The following is a 25,616-nucleotide window of genomic DNA, read 5'->3' as shown; positions in this document are numbered from 1 at the left end:
TTTGATTTGTTGGATTAAAGAGATCGAAAATTGGGATAAAGCAGCTCAACCTTTGGAAGTTGATATTCTGAAATTAGGATATATTAGAATAAGGAAAGTGTCGTCTATAAGGGGTTCTCTCCCCTAGACCACAGGATAGAACTAGCTCAGGAAAATAGCTTGGTCATCATGGACAAGTTGGACGAAAGGGCGTCTTTCCATGCTGTATGACAATATGTAAAGATTTTCTTCTGGCATGCCAGGCAATGAAAGAGCTAGCTTAAGGTCAAATGGACATGATGCACTAAAGATCTTGTTTCTCTCTTTTAAGAATGATGATGAAATAATTACATTTGCTGTTATGGTTCAATTCTACATTCTGGCAGCACTTTCTTACATTATTGTATGTTACCTTGATGAAAGGCTCAAACTCAAAACGTTGATCTTTGCTATATAAAGTTCACAGTCTGACCTGTTGAGAGTTCTGCATTTTATTCTTGTGTAGGAAAACTGGCAAACCACCCTCAAAATCTTTTCTTGTTATCATCAATGTTTGTGAGCTTTATTCAGAACAAAGTCACAAACTGCAAAAACACTTTTATCTCTATTAAAAGTGATGGAATTGAAGATCCCTTGCCACTATTTTCGTCTGCATACCACTGGCAAAACTACTGAGTTTTGTGATTCACATTAGAAAATAGAGTAATATTTGTTTAATAGATGTAATCTGATCTCATAAAACAGAGTTAAACTCAGAGGTTAGTGGGCTTTGTGGTCAAATTCTCTCAGACCAGTTGTGTTACATTTTAAATATTCATCTTTGATTCTATTCATCAATTTTTGCCAGCATTATATTTTGGTAGTGTAGGATTTTCACTGACTCAGCATAGCGATGACATACCTGATACATGAAACTAATTATTCCTCCTCCTAAAATCTTTTATCTGAGTCAACATTATTTGTTCTCCAGTTTATATTTGTTCCTTTTCAAGTTGTTATTTACATCTCTTGTGACACTTCCACCTGGAAAGAGTGAGGTAATGCTGGCATTTTAAATTATTTTGCTTATACACAGATGACTTTGGCTTGGCTTCGCGGATGAAGATTTATGGAGGGGTAATGTCCACGTCAGCTGCAGGCTCGTTTGTGGCTGACATGTCCGATGTGGGACAGGCAGACACGGTTACAGCGTTTGCAAGGGAAAATTGGTTGGTTGGGGTTGGGTGTTGGGTTTTTCCTCCTTTGTCGTTTGTCAGTGATGTGGGCTCTGCGGTCTTCTTCAAAGGAGGTTGCTTCCCGCCGAACTGTGAGGCGCCAAGATGCACGGTTGGAGGCGATATCAGCCCACTGGCGGTGGTCAATGTGGCAGGCACCAAGAGATTTCTTTAGGCTGTCCTTGTAACTCTTCTTTGGTGCACCTCTGTCTCGGTGGCCAGTGGAGAGCTCACCATATAACACGATCTTGGGAAGGCGATGGTCCTCCATTCTGGAGACGTGACCTACCCAGCGCAGTTGGATCTCAGCAGCATAGATTCGATGCTGTCGGACTCTGCCATCTCGAGTACTTCAATGTTGGTGATGAAGTCGCTCCAATGAATGTTGAGGATCGAGTGTTCTAGGAGCCGTAGGTGATGCCAGTAGAGGACCCATGATTCGGAGCCGAACAGGAGTGTGGGTACGACAACGGCTCTGTATACACTAATCTTTGTGAGGTTTTTCAGTTGGTTGTTTTTCCAGACTCTTTTGTGTAGTCTTCCAAAGGCGCTATTTGCCTTGGCGAGTCTGTTGTCTATCTCGTTGTCGATCCTTGCATCCGATGAAATGGTGCAGCCGAGATAGGTAAACTGGTTGACCGTTTTGAGCTCAGTGTGCCTGATGGAGATGTGGGGGGGCTGGTAGTCATGGTGGGGAGCTGGCTGATGGAGGACCTCAGTTTTCTTCAGGCTGACTTCCAGCCAAACATTTTTGCAGTTTCCGCAAAACAGGACATCAGATGAAACTAATACAAATATACATCAGGAGTTGATCTTGCTAAGTGAACCTCCTGCTTGCTCAAAAGCACATGTGTAGTCCGATAGGTAAAGGAAGGATTGCACGTTGACACTAATTTATGGTTATTTTTGTCTTAATGAAGTTGTGTGCATATTTGTATTGACACCCAAATGTTAGTTAACAAGTCATAACATTTACCTTGAACTTGACTTCCTGTTACATAGGTTGTGGTTTGAGATAATGAAAAATTATTTAAAATTTGTCCAATATTTTGGATTTTCAGAATTGATCCATATATTATTCAGATAGGTAAAAGATTATCTCTTACCAGAATTACATGAATTTCATCCTTGCACAGAGATAACATAGCATGCTTTAAAAATACAAGAAGTTCACAAAAAAAAATACTGGAGGTTTCATGTCTTTAATATTTCCAGTTGAGTAGCAGACTTTGTTCTGTTCTTTGTCAATCAAATTTTAATTTGTTCATCTGAATTTTTAAAATAATATTCAATATTTTGATGTGTTCTTCTGCCTTTGTATAATGTGAACCTGTTAGCTATGGTAGAGATTGTATATATTGGGATCAATCCTGAAGTATTCATGCAATTGATATTTCTGCTAAAATTTAGTTATTTCCTGAAAAGTGTTTGTCTTTTAAATTTAAATGAAGGGTCAAGGTTCTTTTATTGTACATAAGTACACAGAATGTGTTGACTTTTTTTTTGCCAGTAAGGACATGCAAAAGAGACACTACTAGACCAGTGTCACGATGAAGAAGAGAAAGTCAAAAGAAAGTCCCTTCAGGGACAGAGTGTCCATAGCCTCCTAGTCTTCCATAGCACCTATAGCTGCATGGCATCCAGTCCATTCCAGTGTTGAACCAAGTCCCAGCGCCCAAGTCACCCTCCTTGATCTTTGGTTCCAAATCCATGTTACAATTAGGAGGCTGTCAGTGCCCGAAGACATTCTGAGCCTTGCTCATCAATGGCACTCTCATGAATCCCAGTCCCAATACCTTGTTGCGATGAGCCAGTCTCCACCATCCTGTAACCTAGTCAGAACTCTTTGACTGCAGAGCCCTTTGCTGATCTGCTGCTCTGGTCTCCTTCTCTGTTGTCTTTTCCCAGGTTGGTTTCTCCTTCTTTGTTGGGGGGTGGGGGTGTTCTCCCACTCTATTACCATGTACTGATTCACTGTTCCCCCCAGAGCCAATAACCCTTGTGGTCTGGGGGAGCAGTGAATCAGTATGAACCTCCATGTGTCCTTTGAGATAAAGAAAATCACTGCTAACACTTGTCTATAGTCACAAATGCAAGTGTATTTATATACCACCTTGCATAACAAATCAGATTATATTTCTGAGCAAAATTCAGACTGTATGGTTAAATCATGCAGTCTTTAAGTTGTGCAAATTCCTGAGATCCGTCTGTAAGAAGACTTCTTTGGGAGTTGGAAATGTCTGTTTTCTGTAACTACCCTTGCTTTACATACCGTACGTTTGTTATAATTCTTTTGTTTCATTGAATAACCACCCACATTCTACACCCGGTTGTTAATGAAAAGTACAAAATTATAAATTATCATTATCACTGGAATGCAAAATGGTTTAAAAATGTATGGGAGAATTTGTATAAAGATAGATATTTGTAAGTCAGGTCATTTGTAACCCAGGGAGCCCCAATACTCATTATTGCCATGTGAATGACATGTATTGCACATGTATAATATAAAAAGCAAATTTTGTTAATAATTATTATGTAGCATTCAATATAGAATGCAGAACAGTACAGCACAGGAACTGTTCCTTTGGCTCACAATGACGATGCTAACCATGATGCCAATTTTAACTAATCCTGTCTGCTTGTATTTGGTCTGCATTCCTCTATTCCTCGATATGCTGGCTCCAGGAGAGCTCCTCAAAACGTGAAATTTGATGATATGCCCTCTTGTGGCAGCTCCTAACAAAGATGTTTTCAATGGACAGGATGTTGGTGCCTGTGATAGGTTTGGATAAAAACCACTTAGGCACCTCTGTGACCACTTTTGCATCCTCTCCAAACCCTCCACATTCTGTAACATGGTTATCACAACTATATCCATTACTCTAAATGTGGCATCACCCAAGGTTTGTACAACTGTAATAGTACTTCCTTTTATACTTTGCATCCTGACTGATGAAGACAAGTATGCTGTACGGTGTCTTTAGTACCCTATCTAGTGCATTGCTGCTTTGAAGGACCACTGCACTACTTGCAGTTCAAGATCCATGTATACATCAGTGCTCCTAATGGAAATGCCACTTATTGCATGTATTCTCTTGCATTTGACTTCTCAAAATGCAGCACTTATGTTTGTCTAGATTAATCTTCTCCATTGTTTTTCTGCACATACTGTATTTCCATCTGGTCTGTGACCTGAATATTTTGACAACTTCCTCACTCTCTACATTTCCATAATTTTTTTGTGTCATCTACAAAGTAACTGATCAGACCACCAACAATTTTGTTGAAATTATTTTTATTTATAGATAGGTTCAGAAGTCCCAGAACCAATTTCTTTGGATCACCACTGATCACACACCTCTGGACAGAGTAAGACCTCTCCATCATACGACTTTGCCATCTTTAGCCATGCTAATTTTAATCAAATCTACTAAGTTTTATGCAATCCATCTTTTGGATCATCCTACGGTAAGCAACCCAATCGAAAGCTTAAAACTCGATGTAAATAAATCTACTGCCCTGCCTCCTCACTAATTCAAGTCAGTGAGACATTACACCCAGATGCAAAATAGGCTGGCTACCCTTAATAAACCTATTCATTTTATTTTCGTTGTCTTATTGTACCAGGATAGAGTGTAAAGCTTTGTTTTGTGTGCTATCCAGGTAAGTAAACCCATAGTACAGCAGATTGTTCAACAAGAGAGCACAAGCAGAGTTACAGTAATTCAAGAGTGTGAGCTTCTACAGACAGAGAGTTTCTTGCATGCCGATACTTTTACATATGTGAGTCGATCTTACCCTCAAGAATTTTTTCCTATAATTTCCCGATCACTGATGTCATTGGCCTATATTTTCCTGGTTTATCTCTATTGCCCTCTCTGTCATGACCCCATCAATCTCTTAATTTGCCTCTCTCATTAACCTGAATGGAATTCATTAGGCGCTGGAAATTTGTTCACCGTAATGTCTTTTAAGATTGTCACCTCCTCGATATCGGCTTTCCTCTCCCTGTGCTCTGCGTCCACTTCCTTGGTGGTACTGATGAGAAATATTGATGCCTATTTCCTCTTACTCCAATCATTATTTCCCTACTTTGTTCTTAAGTGGTCTTTGCCTCTCCTGAATGACCCTTATGTTTTAGATGTGCATAAAATACCTTGTGATTCTCTTTTTCCCTCTCCACCAAAAATCTTTAATGACTACTTTTAGCCCACCCAAATCTATATTTAATTTTTTGCTTACTTTGTTTATATTCCTCAGAGGCCCCTGTTCAAAAGAATTGATTGTTTTAATTTGCTATCATTATTATCCTTTAGTTTATGTTAAATAATTAGGCACAAACTTTCAATAACCTCTCCTATTTTATAACTGATACACTGTATAAATAAGTGAGTTAAATCTAAGCAGTGGATTACCTGCAGCAGTGACTTCAAATCACAGGACAAATGCCACCAATAATATCTCATCAAAGTACTCAAAATTTACTGCTAGAATAAGTAAACCAATGTCATTCTCCTTTCTCTTGCTAACAAATCCATCTTTTAAAAAATTTTTAAAAAATTTTTCACACTATGAACCATACTAACCAAAATACACACTAACATTTTCCTCTTGAATATAAATAGTGTCATTTTCTCCCCTTTTCCCCCCTCCCTTCCCTCCCTCCTTCACTCCCCCCTCCCCACCCACCTATATGGTACATTAAACCCATTAAACAATGTCATCACACAATGAAAATAAACAAGAAATTTGTGTCTTCTACTTTTACATACTGGGTCAGTTCATTTCGTCGTCTTCTCCTTCTGTCATTTTAGGCGGTGGAGGTCCACGGTAGGACTTCTCTGTTGTGTTCCGTGTACGGTTCCCAAATTTGTTTGAATACTGTGATGTTATTTCTTAAATTATATGTTATTTTTTTCAATGGAATACATTTATTCATTTCTATGTATCATTGCTGTATTCTCAGGCTATCTTCTAATTTCCAAAAAAATGTATTATGTCTAACAAATCCATCTTGATGCTGTTATTATACTTGATCAGCTCAGTGTGTAGCCACAATTTGTATTTCCAACAGCAATTTCTATCAGAAGAGCAGTGGATAGAAGTATGGGTGAACAGTGTAACCAACTCAAGGGTTACCTCCAAAGCTTCAGTTAAAATGTCCAATGTACAACCGACTTGGAGGAAGCTCGAGCCCATGATCATTTTAATTGGAGACGAAACATTGGGGATGACATTGGAAACCTTGTGTAAATTTGTCAGGTCAAAAGATGACAGAGAAAGGGTACCTTCTACCCAAATAAACAACTCCTGCTTGTCCTTTGACAGTTTGCTATGTTACCCTCAACCAAGCTCACAGTCCTGAAGCAGAAACAAGTTGTCCTTAACCTTAAGGGCTTATGAGAGCAGGCACTGATATTCTTTCTGGGATAGAAATTAATTAATGTGTTCTTGTACACTGAATTTCTTTTATTTTTAGCATTAAATTAACAATGACATTCACTCAACAGCAGCATGATCTTCCTGTGGGCATGTTTTGAGCTTCCATAATAGATATTATTACTGTTCAACACAAGTCTGAATGGTTTTGATTTTGAAATTCATTTGGGTCTTGGCCTACTTACACAGCATAATCTATATTCCTCTCAAAAGCCCAGATGTGCATTGAATGGTTCTATTTGCAGTGCAAATCTTCAAATACAAAGAAGAGTTTACAAATGTTTGTGATCTAATGTGACAAAGCTACTGTTTAGTAACTGCAGAAAATTAAATTAATGGTTGAAATATCAAGAGCTAACAATCCTCTTCATTCTCAGTGACGTATTAATTTCTGTACTGGGATTCATTTTTATCATTTTAAAAAAGCAACACTCCTTGGTGGGTCAAGAAAAAAAAAATCTGTCATGGGTAGTACAGAGAAAAAACACTATTAAGGATTTTATTGGTGAGTAAATAATAAGGGAACAAATTACAGACACAGAAAAAAACTGAAATAAGACAAAATACTCAGCAGGTCAGGCAGCATCTGAGGAGGTCATATCAAGTCAACACTTAAGGTTGATGTCCTTTTATCAGAACAGGGAAGAGTTAAGAATTGAACATATGTGAATTGTAGGGAATGTCTTTGATAGGGTGTAGATCACGAGGAATGAGTGAATCAAGTTATGTTGTTGGGTGTAAGAGGATGGAACAGATGCAGCTGGAAGAGATAAAAATGGAAGATCAATAAGAATTAAGAGAATTTTTTTTTAAAGTACTGAATTGAAAAGTACAGAGTAACAGAATCCTCGAAATTTCAAATAAGGTAGAATCCTGGAAAAGCCTAGCAATTTAGATAGCATATATGGGGGGGAAAGTAGCAGATAGCAGATGTCCTTGTTGCATCGCAGGATGGAAGAGTCCAGGAGTCCTCTTTAAATTTTTAAATATTATTTATGCAATGGTAGAAGCCGATTCCAGCCATTGAAACTGTGCCGCTCAATTTAACCCAAATTCACATACAACACCATACATTTTGGAAGGTAGGAGGAAACTGAACATCCAGGGAAAGCCCATGTAAATATGGGGAGAATGTACAAACTCCTGACAGACAGCACTGGATTTAAACCCTGGGTTGTTGGCTCTGTAATAGTATCTCGCTAACCACTACGCTAACCGTGCCATCCAGCAGCCTCCACATCCAACATATTTCACTCCCTTATTTTATTACGGGACATATCTTCCTTCCCCCCTCTCCGCAGAGACTGCTCTTCGTGCATTAATCCTTTCCTACGTATTGCCCCCTCAGTACCTACACCTGTGACTGCGAGAAATGCTACTCCGATACCTCCCTCACCACCATTCAGGCCCCCAAACCATCCTTCCAAGTGAAACAACACTTCAGTTGTGAATTTGCAGGGGTCCCGATGTGACCTTCCCTACATAGGTGAGACTGGATGTAATTTTGTTGAGCACCTTCGCTTGGTCTGCTACAATAGTTTGGATGTCCCACTGACCAACCATTTCAATTCCACACACCACCTATATACACCATATCTGTCCTTGGCCTCATGTACTTCCAAATTGAGGCCACCTGCAAATTGAACAACATCTTATATTTTGCCTTAGTAGTTTCCAAAATGATGTCATCAAGGTTGACTTCTCCAATTTCCTTTACCCCCTCCCCAACTACGTCTCTGATTCCCTCATTCTTCAGTCTTCCTTCCTTCAGCTTCCCACACCCTTCCCTTCCTTTTATCAAAGAGATATTTTTTTCTTAGGTCCTTTCTCTCTCCCACTTTGCTTCACAGCTTTTGTAATTATTTAACTGTTGTCTCTTACCTGTTGGCTTGTGCTCCTTCTCCTCTACCTTTTTATACAGGCCAATGCCTGATTTTTGACACTCAAAGAAGGGCTCAGTCCCAATTCTACACTAGTCTCCGACATGTTCAAATTTTCTTGTTTACCATGTCTGGAAACAATCTGGTGAACCTCATCTGCACCACCTCCAATTCCAGTATTCTAGGTGTAGCCTTATCATGAACCCATACAATTGCTGAAGAAACTCTCTACTCTTTGTTTTCATGTTTTGATGTTTTGTGTACAAGCACTTCCAAGTGTCTCTGCACAAGAGCATGCTGCAATCTTTCACTATTTAAATAACAATTTGATCAACCATTCATTTTTCCAAACTGATGACCAAACATTATACTGCGTCGACCACATTGTTGCCCACTCACTTAACTTTTCAATATCTCTCTACAGACTCCCTGACACCTCTGCATAGTTTGCTTTTTTTTCCACTTAATTTCATGCCATCCTCAAATAGCAAAGAGGAAATTAAATACATTTTAAAATCTATAAAGAGGATAAAAGGGACAAAAGTAGACATAGAAAATGACACTGGATAAATTGTGATGGGAGACAGGGAGATGGCAGAGGAACTGAATGAATATTTTGGAAGACATTAGTAGTATTCTAGACTCTCAAGGGTCTCTGAAAAGAGAAGTGAGTGCAGTCAAGATTGAGAAAGAGAAGGTACTTGGGATGCTAAATGGTCTAAGGCAGTAGTTCCGAATCTTTTTTATGCCCCGCACCCCTAAAAAATTTTAATATGTTCTCGCACCCCTTAAAGTAATAATTTATTTAAGAATAAAGGTGGTGACCAAAACAAATTTGTATAATCAATTTTTAATAATATATAAACAAAAATGAAACATATGGAAAAGAAAAATTATTACAACTATTTGAAAGTTGCATGAACCCTACAAAAAAATTAAATTTTCATCCATGCATGAAATTTCTTTAAAAAAATTAAAGAACTAATGTTCAAATGTTCATAAGCCAATTTAAATTTAATGACTCTTTTGTTCCTGTTTATTGCTGAAGAAGTTTTCAAAACGTGGCACTTTGTTGCTGATGGCAATCGGCGTGTCTGCCTGTGCACCCCAGCGATTTCTAGATTTTGTCTTGATTGACAAAAGGGCACTAAATCCAGACTCGCATAAGTATGTCGTCGCGAATGGGATGAGCACATTTAGTGCTTTTTCACAAAGTTGAAGCATGTCCATTGTCGAACACCAATATTGTTCCAAAGTTTTGCTTTCAAACTGCATTTCAAGAACACGATTTGTGCGCATTTCAATAAGATCTTCCTTTAGCTCTTCATCATCTGACATATTATCCAAATTGAAGGAGTATGGATTTATTAAAAAAACTGAAATGTTATTTCGCACCCCCGGAATGCTATCTTGCACCCCCCAAGGGGTGCGAGCATCCCTGGTTGGGAAACCCTGGTCTAAGGGTTGATAAGTCTCCCAGACCAAATGGAATTGTCCTTGAGGTTCTGAAGGACATAGATGTAGAGTCTGTGCAGGCATTGATAATGGTCTTTGTGAATCAATGGATTCTGGCATGGTTCTAGTGAATTGGAGGTTCGTGAATCACTGTTTGAGAAGGGAGAGAGGCAGCAGAAAGGAAATTATAGACATAAGCCTGGTGTTGGTGGTTGGGAAGCTGTTAGTTGATTGTAAGGATGAGGTTACGGCGTACCAAGAGGTACATGACAAGATAGGTCTAAGTCAGCATGGTTTTCTTAAAGGAAGATAATGCCTGACAAGCCTACTGCAATCTTGTTGAAGAGATCACAAGTGAAATAGACAGGGGAGATGCAGTGGATGTTGTGTATTTAGACTTTCAAAAAGGCCTTCAACAAGGTGCCACACCTGAGGCTGCTAAAAAAAGGATGAGAATCCATGGAATTACAGAAAGGATAGAGCATTGGCTGGTCAGCAAGAAACAGAGTTGGAATAAAGAGATCTTATTCTGGTTGGCTGCTGGTTACCAATTGTCTTCTGCAGATGTTGGTATTGGGGCTGTTTCTTTTTATGCTGTATATAAATGCTTTGGATTATGAAATAGATGGCATTATGGCTAAATTTTCAGAAGACACCAACATAGGTGGTAGGACAGGTAGTGATGAGGATACAGAAAAGCTGAAAAGAGTCTGGGATGGATTGGAAGAGTGGGCAGAGAAGTGGCAGATGAAATGCAATGTTGGAAAGTGTATGGTCATGTACTTTGGTCGAATAATTAGACGGGCAAACTATTACTTAGATGGGGAGAAAATTAAAAATTCAGAGGTGCAAAGGGACTTGGGAGCTCTCGTGCAGGATACCTTAAAGGTTAACCTATGGGTTAAGTTGGTGGTGAAGAGGGTGAATGCAATTTTGGCATTCTGGAGAAATGACATATAAGAGCAGGGATGCAATGTTGAAACTCTAAAGGGCACTGGTGAGACCTCACTTGGAGTACGATGTACAATTTTGGGTGTCTTATTTGAGAAAGGATGTGCTGGATTTGGAGAGAGTTCAGAGAAGATTTATTAGAAGGATAGCAGAAATGAAAAGGAATATTGTCGGCTCTTAGACTGCACTCGTTGAAGTAGGAAGGATGAGGGGGAACCGGATAGAGACATTTTGAATGCTGAAAGGCCTGGACAGAGTAGATATTGCAAGATTATTTCCCATGGTAGGGGAGTCTAGGACAAGAGGGTGCAACTCAGGATGAAAGCTCATCACTTTAAATCAGGGATACAGAAAAATATCTTTAGCTAAGGAGTCGTGAATCTCTAGAACTTGTTGCACGGGTGTCTGTGGAAGTAAGGTTATGTATTTAAGGCAGAGATTGATAGCTATTTTATTAGTCAGAGCATCGAGGGTAATGGGGAGAAGGCTGGGGAGTGGGGCTGAGTGGGAGAATGGATCAGCTTATGATAGAATGGTGGATGATGGGCAGATTGTCTACTTTTGCTCCTAAAATTTGTGATACTGGGCCCTGTGGCCCTCTGCTCACAAATGATTGAAACATTCATTTATCCCAACTCTTTGCCTTCTCTTGGTCAACTTATCCTTGATCCATGCTAATTTTCCCCCAATTCCATTCATCCTCATGCAGAACCCTTCTTATGCTGCACCTATCAAATGCCTTCTGGAAATCACAGAACAGAAATCCACCTGTACTCCTCTATCCACCGTACTTGTTATAATCTTCAAAAAAAGCCCATTAAATTTGTTAAATATACATGCTGTCTTCCTGAGGGAATAATTTCTATCCAGATAGCTTACTATTTATTACTTAATTGTAGATTCAAGCATTCCCTGTCTACAGACATTAAGCTAACTGGCCTATAATTACCTGCCTTTTGACTGTATGGTATTTCAATCATATGGGTCCTGGCCAGAGCCCTGAAATATTTTGGTAAATTACCATAAAATGGATGTACACCAATTTCTACTATTTCTTTCAAAACCGTGGGATGTATTCCATCAGGGCTAGGAGAATGGTCTACCAATAGAGACAATATTTTGCCCAGTACCAACTCTTTAAGAAACATTTGGACAAACACTGGAGTCACCAAGACTTGGTTACCTGAGGACCAAGGGCTCATGAAAGGGATTGATAGCAATCAGAGCCATGGTAGATAGTCGACCTGTTTCTGTGTTTTATTACTGTGACCGCTGTTTCTCATTTTGGCTGATCGGACTGGACCTTTTGATTTCTATGATCCACTTGCCATATTGACTAGTTAAGCACATGAAGGAAAGCTTTTGGAGACTGTGCAGAAACGGTTTACCAGGAGGTTGCGCTTGCATTGCAGTATATTGGTTATATACCGAAGTTGGCAAACTTGGACTGTTTTCTCTGGAGCGTCAGATGGCCAAGTGAGAGAAAATCACCAACAATTGACATTGGAACTTTCCCAGGACTGTTAGATAAGGACAGTCTAAAGATATTCTAATTCTAGAAAATAAATAGCTTGGAGAGGAATGGGTGTGTGGCTGGTGAAAACATGGCCCACTCATTTTTTATTATTTATTACTTCTGCAATTTGCCTACATGGTTTCGGTCTGGGACTCTTTTTTTTCTTGGCAAATTCAGTTGCGATACTGTTGTACAATTGTTAAAGAGTCATTTTTGCTCTTTACTTATTCATCTAATTTAACATTTCAAATAATGTACAAAGAAAAGTTCAATATGTAATGCTGTAGTTCTGCTTTTTATATTTGAAGGTGTAAAATATACATGTATTTGTGTATAACTATGCATTGCATTAGTTTGTTGAGTAAATTTAATTCCATCTTTTAAAAAAAATGTCCATGCATGTCTTTTATAATAATTTATATAATTCTTTTTTAAAATGGAATAACAATATTCCATTATCTTTTGTAGATGATGAAACATGCTTGGGAAAATTATAAACGTTACGCATGGGGATCAAATGAATTGAAACCTCTATCTAGACATCAACATTCTAGTAGTCTATTTGGTAAGTTTTATTGTTTGTACTTCCTAATCCTTAAGTTTATCACTGGACAGAAAGTATGCATAATTTGTATATTAAAAGTCATATCTCACAAAGAAGGCTGCCGGTCATGATCAGTGTCCATAGTTTAGCTTAATGTAACCACTGGTTCAGTTGTTTTGTTGAGATGCTTGCACAAAATCCAATGTAAAATGATGAAAGATGCTGCAGACAATACAATATCAATTCCAAAACTGTAGAGTTTTCCAGATTTCTCACTGATAACAGTTCTAGTAATATGGCATATGTGCAAACTATGGTCAGGTTATTACATCACAAATATTTTCCGTGTTCATTTTACTCCAAGATATTGGCTACATTTGCTATTTGCCTCCTCGATACTCCTGTATGTTCTCTACTTGTTCTTCTTTGTCAACCGATTGCAGCTGATGCCTTCCATGGAGAGCCATGGAATGGTGGGTCAGCTTGGTCAACCCTCCCTAAATGCAGCAGGTTAGTGCTGGTGAGCAGATAATAGAGACCTTTTCTGATAATTGCAACAGTGGTTTTGTCACTACTGTTTGTTATGGATGCCCAACATGTTATGCTGTAGTCTTTGTGATGGGAGTTGTTCTTTTCTGTGATAGATTGAACTGGGTTTCTTCAGCAAGTTTCCAGTGGGGGACAAGAGAATGACTAAATTGAATGGATTGAGGTCTGTCATTTCCAGATTCCCTAAATTCTAAAGATCTTCCTATACTGGCTATCTTCTATTGTAATGGGCTGAATTGTATTTGACCTCTAGCCAAATTCCTTTGTTATCATCTGTCAATTCATCTGACTTTTGCACTTGCGTAGTGAAATGCAGAACTTGGAGATGAGCTACAAGTTGGATGCCAGTGCATCTGACCTCCTGGTTCAGGACTTAACTCATCATAAAGTCGAGAAGCAAATCATTAAGCTGGACCCATTTTGTATCCAGCCCCTTGGTGTAAGCTATACAACTTTGAGAAATAGTTAAATACAGGTAAATGGTTTTCATATTTCATATATTTTAAATAATCTCTGTAACTTTAAGATTGCTTTATTACACTGATTAATTTTGCAATAATTGTTCATATATTTTTGCTGTTTAAGACAATTGGAATGGTTTTAAAATGTCTCTGATTAATCACTCCATGTAGCTCATTTGGGTTTGTGGAGTAGGCCTTGAGAATGGTGGGTCAGCTTGGTCAACCCTCCCTAAATGTAACAGGTTAGTGCTGGTGAGCAGATAATAGAGACCAGTTCTGATAACAGGTTGAATACAATCCAGTTCAGCAATTATTAATATCTCATGCAAACCCTGTGTATTCTTGGTTAACTCTTTCTATCTATGATGGGAAATCATATTGCTGACTTTCTCCATATTCAATCTGCATATTTACTTTGATATTTTGCCAAATTTTCAATTTTTATTTTCACTAGTTGTACATTTCCAAAATAATAAGTTTAGCATTTTTGATGATTCAGTTTCAACCTTGGTTCTGAATTGAGCTAGTTTCTAGATTTTTCAGACACCCCAAACAAACCATTACACTCTGGAACGATCATGCTTAAATCTGCAGTAATTTAAATGGGAAGCCAAAGCTCTGGGCATATGGGAGATATTATTACAAGATGAGATGGACACAGTCAACAGGTTAAATAGACCTTCATGAAAAGTGGGAAAAAAAAACTTTCAGACATCCTGGGAGTACTGACCTGATAGGCTTGTTTGCAACCTTAGTTTTTAATGCCCCTGAACTGTGGAGTGTAAATTGGCGGCACTGTGCTGGATGCTGCCTTCTCAAAGTGGATATACAATGTGAAACAATGAATTAATGAAGTTTATTGTCATACAGATTTAATGTACAAATGGAATGAAAGTCATACTTGCTGCAGTTTCCCAAGTACATAAAACTTACAACACAAAACATGAGAAATAAAATCATAAAAGGGAAATGAAAAATCAATGTATAATGAATATTCATAATTAGATTAGTGCAAGCAATATGCCGAGTCAATAGTGGTGGTCTTCAAATAATGTTATAGTGAGGAAAGTATGGGAATTTCAGAGGCTGGTGTTGAACCTGGAAGTGACAGAGTTAAGGCTACTGTAGATGACATGATTTTTCTGGAAGGGTTTCTGTAGAGATGCCAAGGCAATCTATTAAGGTCTGCAGTTCTAGAAAGCCTGCATTGTAATCAGAAGTCCCTAAAACTTTTCCAGCTCCTAAATGTTACAGGAAAAGTAGATAAAGTTTGCTCTCTTTTGCTATTTCCACAATTTCCTCCTCCACGTGATTTTATCTCCCAAGCAATCTTTCCATAGCTGGGTGGATCTATGGCTTACCAGCTTTGGCACCACCCCTCTCCTTCATCTCTTATTGCTTGCCATCTTCCCTTCAATCACTCTGTCCACATGAAGGGTCTCAATCCAAAATGTTAACTGTCCATTTCACTCTGCAGATGGTGGCTAACACACCAAGTTCCTCCTACAGTTTGTAGTTTGCAATAAACATTTTTGCTGCACAGTGACGGCCAACCTTAAATTAAAGCTGAAACTTCAATTTGTTAAACTTTATTCCCCTTTATGTAATGATGTGATGATCTCCCTTCTGTAACAGTGAGCCGTGTTTACTGTGTGAAGGTAGCAGTGACAAGAGAGTAGGGCAAGTGTGATGGGCTGCATAAGCTTGCTTTAAATATATTAAGTTTTACATTTCTTGCAAGTTCCTCAGGTTGAGTGCTCCAAATTTGCTGATTCATATCATGGTGGCTGGTTCTGTGGAAAGTATCCTGCAAATTCCTATAAATTCAATTGGTGATGCAAATTTGAAAAGCATTTCAAAAATCATTTCCTTTTCTTAAACTATTTTTATTAATTTGATAGAGAGAAATATTACATGTATCTGTTTAGATATTAATTAATTAGATAGCTTTTATATAAAACAATCCAGAATATGAGTCACCTGTCAATTATAAATAGTCTTGTATAATTCTCAAAAAAAGTGAAATATCCTCATGAGAATTTCAACTCATATTCTAATGTAGATGTAATGAGATTAAAACTAATGAGATATACATTGTGAATATCTAAATAGAACAATCTCTTCTAGTTGTAAAATAAAACAAATAAAAACAAAAGAAAAAAAGGAAAAGAAAAAAAAACATACTAATCTACCCCCTCCCACTAAGCACCGTCATCAGCAAATAAATTGTAAAGCATCAAGTATCAGCTCTCGGGCATCGGATAGAAAACCCCTGCCTAAGTCATCAAATTATGATAATAGTCCATAAATGGGCCCCATATCTTGAGAAAGTCAACCTTGATATTTTTAATATCATATCTAATTTTCTCCAAACTCATGCAAGACATAACATTCTCTAATCATTCCATAGGAGTTGGGGCTCTGCTGTCTTTCCATCATATCAAAATTGCTTGTCTGGCCATCATTGAAGTAAAAGCTACTATTCATTTTCAAGTTTAATTCAAGGAAATCCTCTCTTCTAGAGAATAACCAAACAAGCAAATAAAAGGACACGGTTCTAATTTAATCCTTAGAACCTGTGATAGAGTTTTAAAGAATTGTTCCCAATGTTCTTGTAGCTCTGGACATTCTCAGAACATATAAATCAGAGAGGCCTCAAAAATTTTACATTTGTCACACCGGATCAGCATTAGGATAAAAACAAGATCATCTAACTTTGTGCATATGGTATGTATTCTACGTGCAACTTTAAATTCTATTAAACAATGTCATGCACAGAATCAAGTAATATCAAATGTGTTATTGATCTGAAATTGATGTATTCAAGTTTTGTTGCCATCCATTCTTAATTCTTGTCCCTGAACACATTCTTAGGTCTATCAAATTGCTATAAATAATTACTATTGATCTGCTATAAGCAAACTTAAAATAGAAAAAAATTGGTATCGAGAATTTGAAAAAAATTGGAGAATTTAGACTGAACAAAATACTTAATATGCTTATATCTATTAGGAAGGTTAAAATTATCTATTAATTGTTCAAATGAAGCAAAATCACCTCGAATATATGGATCCTTAAAAGAGTTATTATTCAGATGGTCACCCTTGTTCATGACAATGATTGGACATTTAAATGTAATTAAAATGAGCATTTTATCAAAATGTTTGTATTGTAATGGATTTATGTTACTCTTTAATGTTAAACTATATTTCTTTTATAAAAATGTCTTAGCAAAGTAAATTATAGAGTTAAAATATTGCATCCGCATTCTTAATAAGTTAGCTGTGGGCTGATACAGGGTCACACACAGATTGGGGTACATTTATAGTGGACCATTATTTTCTGAGAAGAGAGTTCATTCTCGGAATCAAGGTATCTTGGACAGACAGAGCAATTGGAGTTGAAGTGGGTCTTAATTATTCCAAAACTGCTGAGGAAGCCAACAGTTTTAATCAAAATCACTTAAGCCTGTTAAATAGAAATGAGGTCAGAGGTTGTTATGGATATGGAATGGTTTTGAAAATGGAACAGAATTTTGGTAGAAATAAAACTGATGGTCATGTGGTTTCCAAGAATTAGGAAGCACCTTGGCGATGATGTAATGGTCAATTGATTGGAAGAAATATATTCAGACATTTTGAGTTCAGTTTTGGAAGAGTTCAGGTTGGAAAGTACAGAAGTAACACACAGGAGTTGAAGCCTTGTGAAAGACAGGGTTGAGTTACAGTAACCAGAATTGGTGCTGTTATGTGTTACTCTTGTAAAAAGGGAACACAGAATCGGTGGCTTTTGAAATAAAAAAAGGCTATTTTGCTGTCTCTTTTGAAAAGAGGACAGATTTCTACTAGGTCTATTTTTGTGTGGCCACTTCATTTAACACTTGTCTGGTTTGTAACTTGATTGTGGAAGAATATAACCACATTTGATTAACCCTTGTCTGGGTTTGTGAATTCATCGTGGAAGAAATTAACGACATTGTGAGAAAAAAGCCTGAAGATATGTTTAAAAGAGCTTTATAATTATTTCTGAGTATTTATGACCTTTAAGCAAGGCTATAATGATGCTGAACTTTTAAAGATTGATTTTTTAGAGTAGGACTTTAATTACACACACACACACACACACACACACACACACACACACACACACACACACTTTCACATAGTGGAATTAAGAATGCTTAGAGATAAGTAAGAAATGTTATGTTGCTAATAATTTAATTAAAAACTAGTATTTTGAATTTAGTGTCTGGTGAATTTTCCATTGCTGTTCCTGTGTTAGTGCTAACAAAGTCCCTTTAGTCCCAAAAATAATTGAAAGGTTTGTTAGTTCATCACAGTACATGTTTCAATATTTATCAATTTTCATTCCTAAAACTTATGTTAATTCATTGGATTTGATTATTTCTTTGTATATATACCAAGATAAACAATTTCATATAAACAAGGCCTATTTTCAAAAGACCAAAATGAATGGAGGCTTATCTCTCCCAAATTTTAGATGTTATTATTGGGCAGTTAATATATGAAACTTATTAATGTTATTTCATTTTGACATTTCAGATGAGGTGTTAAAATGGAATTGAGTTTAAAAAAAATGTTGGCAGTTTTAGGCTCTTGCTTACCCTTTTTCAAATTAATGGACAATCTGATAATGAGACATAGACTGAGAATATGGGCACAATTTAGGTCACTTTTTGACTACTGGTATCTTAATGTTTCTCTTTCTAGCCCTTTTATAAAGAATCATCTTTTTCAACCCATCTCAGATGCTAGTTTTAGGGAATGGTTGGATTGGGAACAAAAAATTTTAAGGATCAATAAAATCATTGCTTTTTAAGTTATTTCAACTGGCAAAATGAAAATTTTATCTGATTAGTGCCATTAAGCAAAATGAATTTCGTGCAAGAATTATACCAGTGTAACTTTTAAGGTGTGGGATGGGGAGTGGGATTGTTTGAGTAAAAATGTGCTTAAGACAGTGTAGAGCAGCTTGGTGTATGTTCACCTATTTGTTGTGAAATTTGTCCTTTGTCCCTCAGCAGGATTTTTTCTCCAGGATAAATCTACATTATAATAGTTGCCTTTAGCTGCTTCTGATCTTAATTCTCAGCTCTGTGGTACATAATGAAGGTTACTAACCACTATGTAGAAGGAGAGTGAAGTTTAACAAATTCAAGATTTTGCTTGAATTTAGGTTGACTGTTGAGATGCAGTGGAAAGGTTTATTGCAAACAACAAACTGCAGGAGAAGCATGATGGATTAGCCAGCATCTATGGAAAGAAATGGACAGTTAATGTTTAGGATCAAGGCCCTTCATGTGGACTGAATGAGTGAAGGGAAGATGGCCACATTAAAGGTGAAGTGTGGTTCCAAGGCTGGTAAGCGATAGATCAAGAATCAGAATCAGCATTTATTGTCATGAATAAATCACAAAATTTGGTGTTTTGCGGCAGCGTCACAGTGCAAACATTCATATAAATCACTTTTACAAACATAAATAAAAAAACACAAAATAGGGCACGAAGGAATCTGATGGCAGCAGGAAAGAAACCATCTTTTTATGACCTTTTTATGACCTTTTTTCCCGATGGTAGCAGAGTGAAGAGGTCATGGCCTGGGGTGGTGAGAGTTGACGCCTCCACACCAGACAGTAATGCAACCAGCCAGAATGCTCCCCATGATAGACCTGTAGAAGTTTTCGATAGACTTCGGTGACGTACCGAATATCCTCGGGCACCTCACAAAGCCACTGACGAGCCTTCTTCATGATTGCATTGACATAGAGTCTCCAGGACAGATCCTTGGAGATGTTCACACCCAAGAATTTGAAATTCTTGACCTTCTTCACTACTGAGCCTTCAATGAGGATAGGGTCATGTTCCCCTGACTCCCTCCTGAAGACTACAATCATCTCCTTTGTTTTGCTAATGTTGAGTGCAATATTGTTGGCATGACACCACTCAACGAGCTGATCTATCTCCCTCCTATACACTTCCTAATTGCCATTTGTGATTCTGCCAACAACGGTGATGTAATTGTCAAATTTATAGATAGCATTGAAATTGTGACTGGCCACACAGTCATGGATGTTCAGTGAATAGAGAAGTGGACTAAGCATGGATCCTTGGGGTGCGCCTGTGTTGATAATCAGTGAAGAGAAGATGCTCAATCCAGAGATCAATTCAACTAAGGAAAGATTAATTGGGAGATAAAGTCATGTGGAGGAAGAAAATGTGGAAATGGCATAGAAAGTAAACTTCATCTAATTTTCTTGCAACCTATAGGAGCAGGCAGATTTTTAGGGACTTCTAGTTGCAATGCAGGCTTCCTGGAACTGCTGACCTTAATGAATTTCCATCACATTCCTACAGAGACCCATGCAGAAAAATCATGCCATCTACAGGAAATGATCTTCAGCTTGTCTAAATTCTCTCCGTGCACTATCTTCGGCATGCATCTCCATTTACTTCAGCATCCACTCTTTCAGCCTAGAGCTCCTTACATTGTGCTAAATCCCTTTTAGAGCAGAAGTCTGCAAAACATCACACCCTTTGTGCTGAGAAAAGAGAGAATTTGTGACCTATCAATAGGGACATCAGACTGAAAGGGCAGCATTATACAGAGAAACCTGAAAATATTTTGTATGAGCTCTAAAGATGAGACTTTCTTCATTGATGTTCACAAATATTAGAATGCTATTTCAGTGCCACAGGAACAGCATGGAGCAAATTCTCGTTCATTGTGTCCGTTGTGAGGCCAATATAGAAATTGAGTTTCTGTATTATACACAGCAGAGGATTTTGGCACATTGAATATCTTACTGAATTACTTGACCTCTATGAATGGATATAATTGCCTTTTTAAGTTGAATGAAGATTTGGTTTTTGCTGTACATTCTGGATGTTGTAAGATAACTTTGTTTAATTTAGTAAGTGCTTAAAGTAAAAATTTTTGCTGGCAGTTTAATAATTGTCCTTTTTTTTTTGCTGCGGTAGCACCTGGCAATTGTATGGCTTAAACATGATAGTTACTAGAAATGAATCTGAGGAGTCCGAGACATTAAATTAGAAAAAACTTAATAACTTTATTTCCTAAATTAAACAGTTAGGAATTTGTATTTGTTCAGTATTTATTCAGAAACTTAAAGCTATTAGTGCAAGCTAAAATTGCAATTTCAGTGGTCACATATGCAATGGTTTGAATTTAAATTGAATAATTTTTACACATGCATAATGCAAATAGATTGATTTGAAATAATCTCTCTTTTGTTGTACCATGCTTTGCATTATAATTTGCATTCAACTGATTAAGTGCACGAGTTTGATGAGTTTTATATATGTGTATATATCTATATATAATTGCACTGCTGTTTTGTACTTGCTGCTTGTTGCGATACCAGATATAAGGAGTACTGCAATTCAAAGGGAGAGTAGTTAGAATAGGATACTTTGAACACTCAGTTCACTGTCTGAGATAACAGCCCAAGTAGTTATTTTCAGATTTGTACCTGTTCACTGCAAAATATATAAGCATTTTAATTTGAGTGTAAATTTACTCAACAAAGAGAAGGCAATAATATGAGTTTAATAGTTAGAGAGGTGGTGATGGTTCGTGTGTGGGATGAGACAGAAATAGTATGACTCTGTCGAGATTTGATAATAGGATAGCATAGAGGCTGAATTCTCAGTGTGCTCATTGGATTCGAATGAAATCATTTAGTAAATTTTAAATGAAAGATAAATAGCCACTGAAATAGTTCTGATAAAAATACTTCAACAGCCTTGACTGCAGTCTTGAAATCTGTTTTACAAAGTGAGACAAGGCAGTATTCAAAGTTCAATTTTGAACATTTATTAGCAGTTGAGAGGAACTGAAAATATGTTGGAGATGAAAAATAACCCATTTATAATAAAAGCATTGAATCTATATTTACTCACTAAACTGCCAAGAGAGCACGTTAAGGGAAATCTATTAATAAATTAGTTGCCTACCTCATTTGCATTATCAATGTAATATTTTAAATGAAAATATTTTTGATGATTGAGTTAGGTCCTATCTCAGCAGCAGTAGCAGGGCTTTCACTCCATCACTTCTTATGAGGTCATTGCGAAGCAAATCTTCTAGATTGACCAAACTGTGCTGCTTGTTTGAAAGGTATGACAATGATACACCCTCACGAGGCCCCGCAGCTCCTGGTGTCTTTGTGCTCCTAGTCACTGAGATTGACATGAAAAGGACGGCCAAGAGGGTGGATCTCTGAAAACCATCTGAAACAGTCAGTGTACCAGGCTGCACACTTGAAAGTTGTGCAGACAACTGCCTGGAAGTTTTGCAAACATTTTCATCTTCTTGCTGCTATGGTCTGAGGTCCACACATGCTTCATTCAGATGGGCGTATATGATACAGAAGCTCAAGAAGAGTGGAATGACTTAACTAGATGGCTATTGGCCAGTGACACTGGTGCCTTTCATGATGAAGTGCTTTGGGAGGTTGGTTATGGAGGAAATCAACTCCTGCCTCAGGAAGAACCTGAATCCATTTCAAATTACCTATCACTACAACAGGTCAACAGTGGATACATCTCACTGGCCCTACTTCTGTATTTGATCACTTGGACCATAACACCTAAATCAGGTTATTGTTCATTGATGATAGCTCAGCATTTAATGCCACCTCCGAACCCTTCTCCATTGACAACAGCGTGAAGCAAGGCTGCGTCCTCACACCAACCCTCTTTACTATCTTCTTCAGCATGATGCTGAAACAAGCCATCAAAGACCTCAACAATGAAGATGCTGTTTACATCCGGTACCGCACGGATGGCAGTCTCTTCAATCTGAGGCGCCTGGAGGCTCACACCAAGACACAAGAACAACTTGTCCGTGAACTACTCTTTGCAAATGATGCCGCTTTAGTTGCCCATTCAGAGCCAGCTCTCCAGCGCATGACGTCCTGTTTTGCGAAAACTGCCAAAATGTTTGGCCTGGAAGTCAGCCTGAAGAAAACTGAGGTCCTCCATCAGCCAGCTCCCCATCATGACTACCAGCCCCCCCACATCTTCATCGGGCACACAGAACTCAAAACGGTCAACCAGTTTACCTATCTCGGCTGCACCATTTCATCTGATGCAAGGATCGACAAAGAGATAGACAACAGACTCGCTAAGGCAAATAGCGCCTTTGGAAGACTACACAAAAGAGTCTGGAAAAACAACCACCTGAAGAAACACACAAAGATTAGCGTGTACAGAGCCATTGTCATACCCACACTCCTGTTCGGCTCGGAATCATGGGTCCTCTACCGCCATCACCTACGGCTCCTAAAACGCTTCCATCAGCGCTGTTTCCGCTCCATCCTCAACATTCATTGGAATGACTTCATCACCAACATCGAAGTACTCAAGCTGGCAGATCCGCAAGCATCGAATCCACGCTGCTGAAGACCCAACTGTGCTGGGAGGGACACGTCTCCAGAATGGAGGACCATCGCCTTCCCAAGATCGTGTTATATGGTGAGCTCTCCACTGGCCACCGAGACAAAGGTGCACTAAAGAAGAGGTGCAAGGACTGCTTAAAGAAATCTCTTGGTGCCTGCCCACATTGACCACCACCAGTGGGCTGATATCGCCTCCAACCGTGCATCTTGGCGCCTCACAGTACGGCGGGCAGCAACCTCCTTTGAAGAAGACCGCAGAGCCCACCTCACTGACAAAAGACAAAGCAGGAAAAACCCAACACCCAACTCCAACCAACCAATTTTCCCTTGCAACCGCTGCAACCGTGCCTGCCTGTCCCGCTTCGGACTTGTCAGTCACCAACGAGCCTGAAGCAGACGTGGACATACCCCTCCATAAATCTTCGTCCGGCAAGCCAAAGAAAAAGAAAAGATAAACAAACCCAATGATTAAACTCAGGAATCCAGGTATTTGTTACCTTGCAAATGGAATCTTATCAGAAGTGAGGATTGGCAATATCACTCTTCCTCACTGACCATCAACACAGGCACCTCAAATTTGCATGCTTGATTCCCTGTGCTCTATTCCTTTGCGATGTAATGTTGAGCACCAATGCAATCTATAAACTCCCTGATGACACCACTATTATTAGGCAAATAATGGATAATGATGAGTCATAATATACAAATGAGACCGAGAATTTGTTTGGTGCCAGAGCAACAGTCAGTAAGACCAAGTTATTTGTGAAGGGAAACATTTTGTGAAATAGAGGTGAGGATAGTTACTAACTTCAAGAAGACCTCTCCTGGGACCACCATATTTGGGGCAAGCATGAAGAATCCACCCTTAAGCCTCTTTTTTAGGGAGTTCGAGAAGATTCGCCACGTTGTGAAATACTCGATTGAACTTCCACCTAAGGACCTGGCCTCCAGATACACAGTAGCAAATTCAGAGGTTCACCACTCTCTGTCTAAAAAAAAACCTCCACATCTCTGTTTTAAATGGGCATCCTTAAATCCTGAAGTTGGGCCCTTTTGTCCTTGACTCCCTGACCTTGGGAAATAACTTTGCCACATCCACTCTGTTCAGGCCTTTCAACATTAAAAATGCTTTTATGAGGTCTCCCCTCGTTCTTCTGAACTCCATCGAGTACAGTCGAAGAGCCATCAAATATTCCTAACATTCCTCGTATGCTCGGTCCTTTCATTCCTAATGGTCTCTTGAACCTTTCCATACTACCCTAATCACAACCAAAGCTCTGTCTATGCTATTATAACATCATATTCCTTTTCATTGCCTATAACTGAATGTATATCTATCCTTTCTGTGCATTACTTTTTTTCTTCTTTGTGGTATTTAAATTTATTTTTTTTAATTTTATGTGCTTGTGCAGCTTCAGTAAGGAAGATTTTCAGTGCATTTGTAAAGTGTTCCGATGTACATGACAGTTTCATTATCATCATTGCTTTTCTCTGAAATTTGGGTTGAAACCACCAAAGTGAAATGAGACTCTGCATCCCCTATCTTATTCTTAGGAGAACGGGACTCAAGCAGTCACCATAGAACCTAGATTGGAATTAAAATGCTAAATTCAGTTACAAATTGCTAAGGATTTTATAAAGGCTAAAGTAATACAGGAAATATATCAATAAGATTGAAAGTGAGCAGAGAAGATTTACAATGATGTTGGGATTTGGGGAACTGAGGTAAATGGAAAGGTTAAACATGTTAGGACTTTATTCCCTGGAGCACAGAAGAATGAGAGGAAAATTTGATCGAGGTATACAAAATTGTGAGGGATACAGATAGGGTAAATGCAGGTAGGCTTTTTTTTCCACTGAGGTTAGATGAGAGAAGAACTAGAAGACATGGGTTAAGGGTGAAAGGTGAGATGTTTAGAAGAAACAACTTTATGCAGAGAGCGATGGGAGTGTGGAATGAGCTGTCAGCTGAAGTGGTGAATGCATGCTCAATTTTGACATTGAAGTAAAATTTGGAAAGTTGTATGGATGAGAGGGGTATGTTCTGGGTGCAGGTCAATGAGACTAGGCATAAAATTTGTTTGATGCTGTTAGATGGGCTGAAGGGCCTGTTTCTGTGTTGTAGTATTCTATGATTCTAAGATTAAGTTTTGAAGTTATTAGTCTGAAATAGATGTTAAGGCATA

At 38.2% G+C, this 25,616-nt stretch overlaps 1 protein-coding gene across 4 annotated transcripts in view; it reads left to right on the top strand.

Annotated features, from left to right (window-relative positions):
* Window positions 1-25,616, top strand: part of man1a1 (mannosidase, alpha, class 1A, member 1) — a 541,635-nt gene that overhangs the window by 162,469 nt on the left and 353,550 nt on the right. For all 4 annotated transcript variants that reach the window (XM_069886857.1, XM_069886856.1, XM_069886854.1 and 1 more), the window contains exon 2: window positions 12,906-13,002. In XM_069886857.1, the coding sequence (XP_069742958.1) occupies window positions 12,906-13,002 (97 nt within the window). The remainder of the gene's footprint in view (window positions 1-12,905; window positions 13,003-25,616) is intronic.

The sequence above is a fragment of the Narcine bancroftii genome, chromosome 6, assembly GCF_036971445.1.
Source record: "Narcine bancroftii isolate sNarBan1 chromosome 6, sNarBan1.hap1, whole genome shotgun sequence".
Lineage (NCBI taxonomy): Eukaryota > Metazoa > Chordata > Chondrichthyes > Torpediniformes > Narcinidae > Narcine > Narcine bancroftii.
Note: the sequence above shows the minus strand (reverse complement) of the source record. Positions and strands in the feature narration are given on the sequence as shown.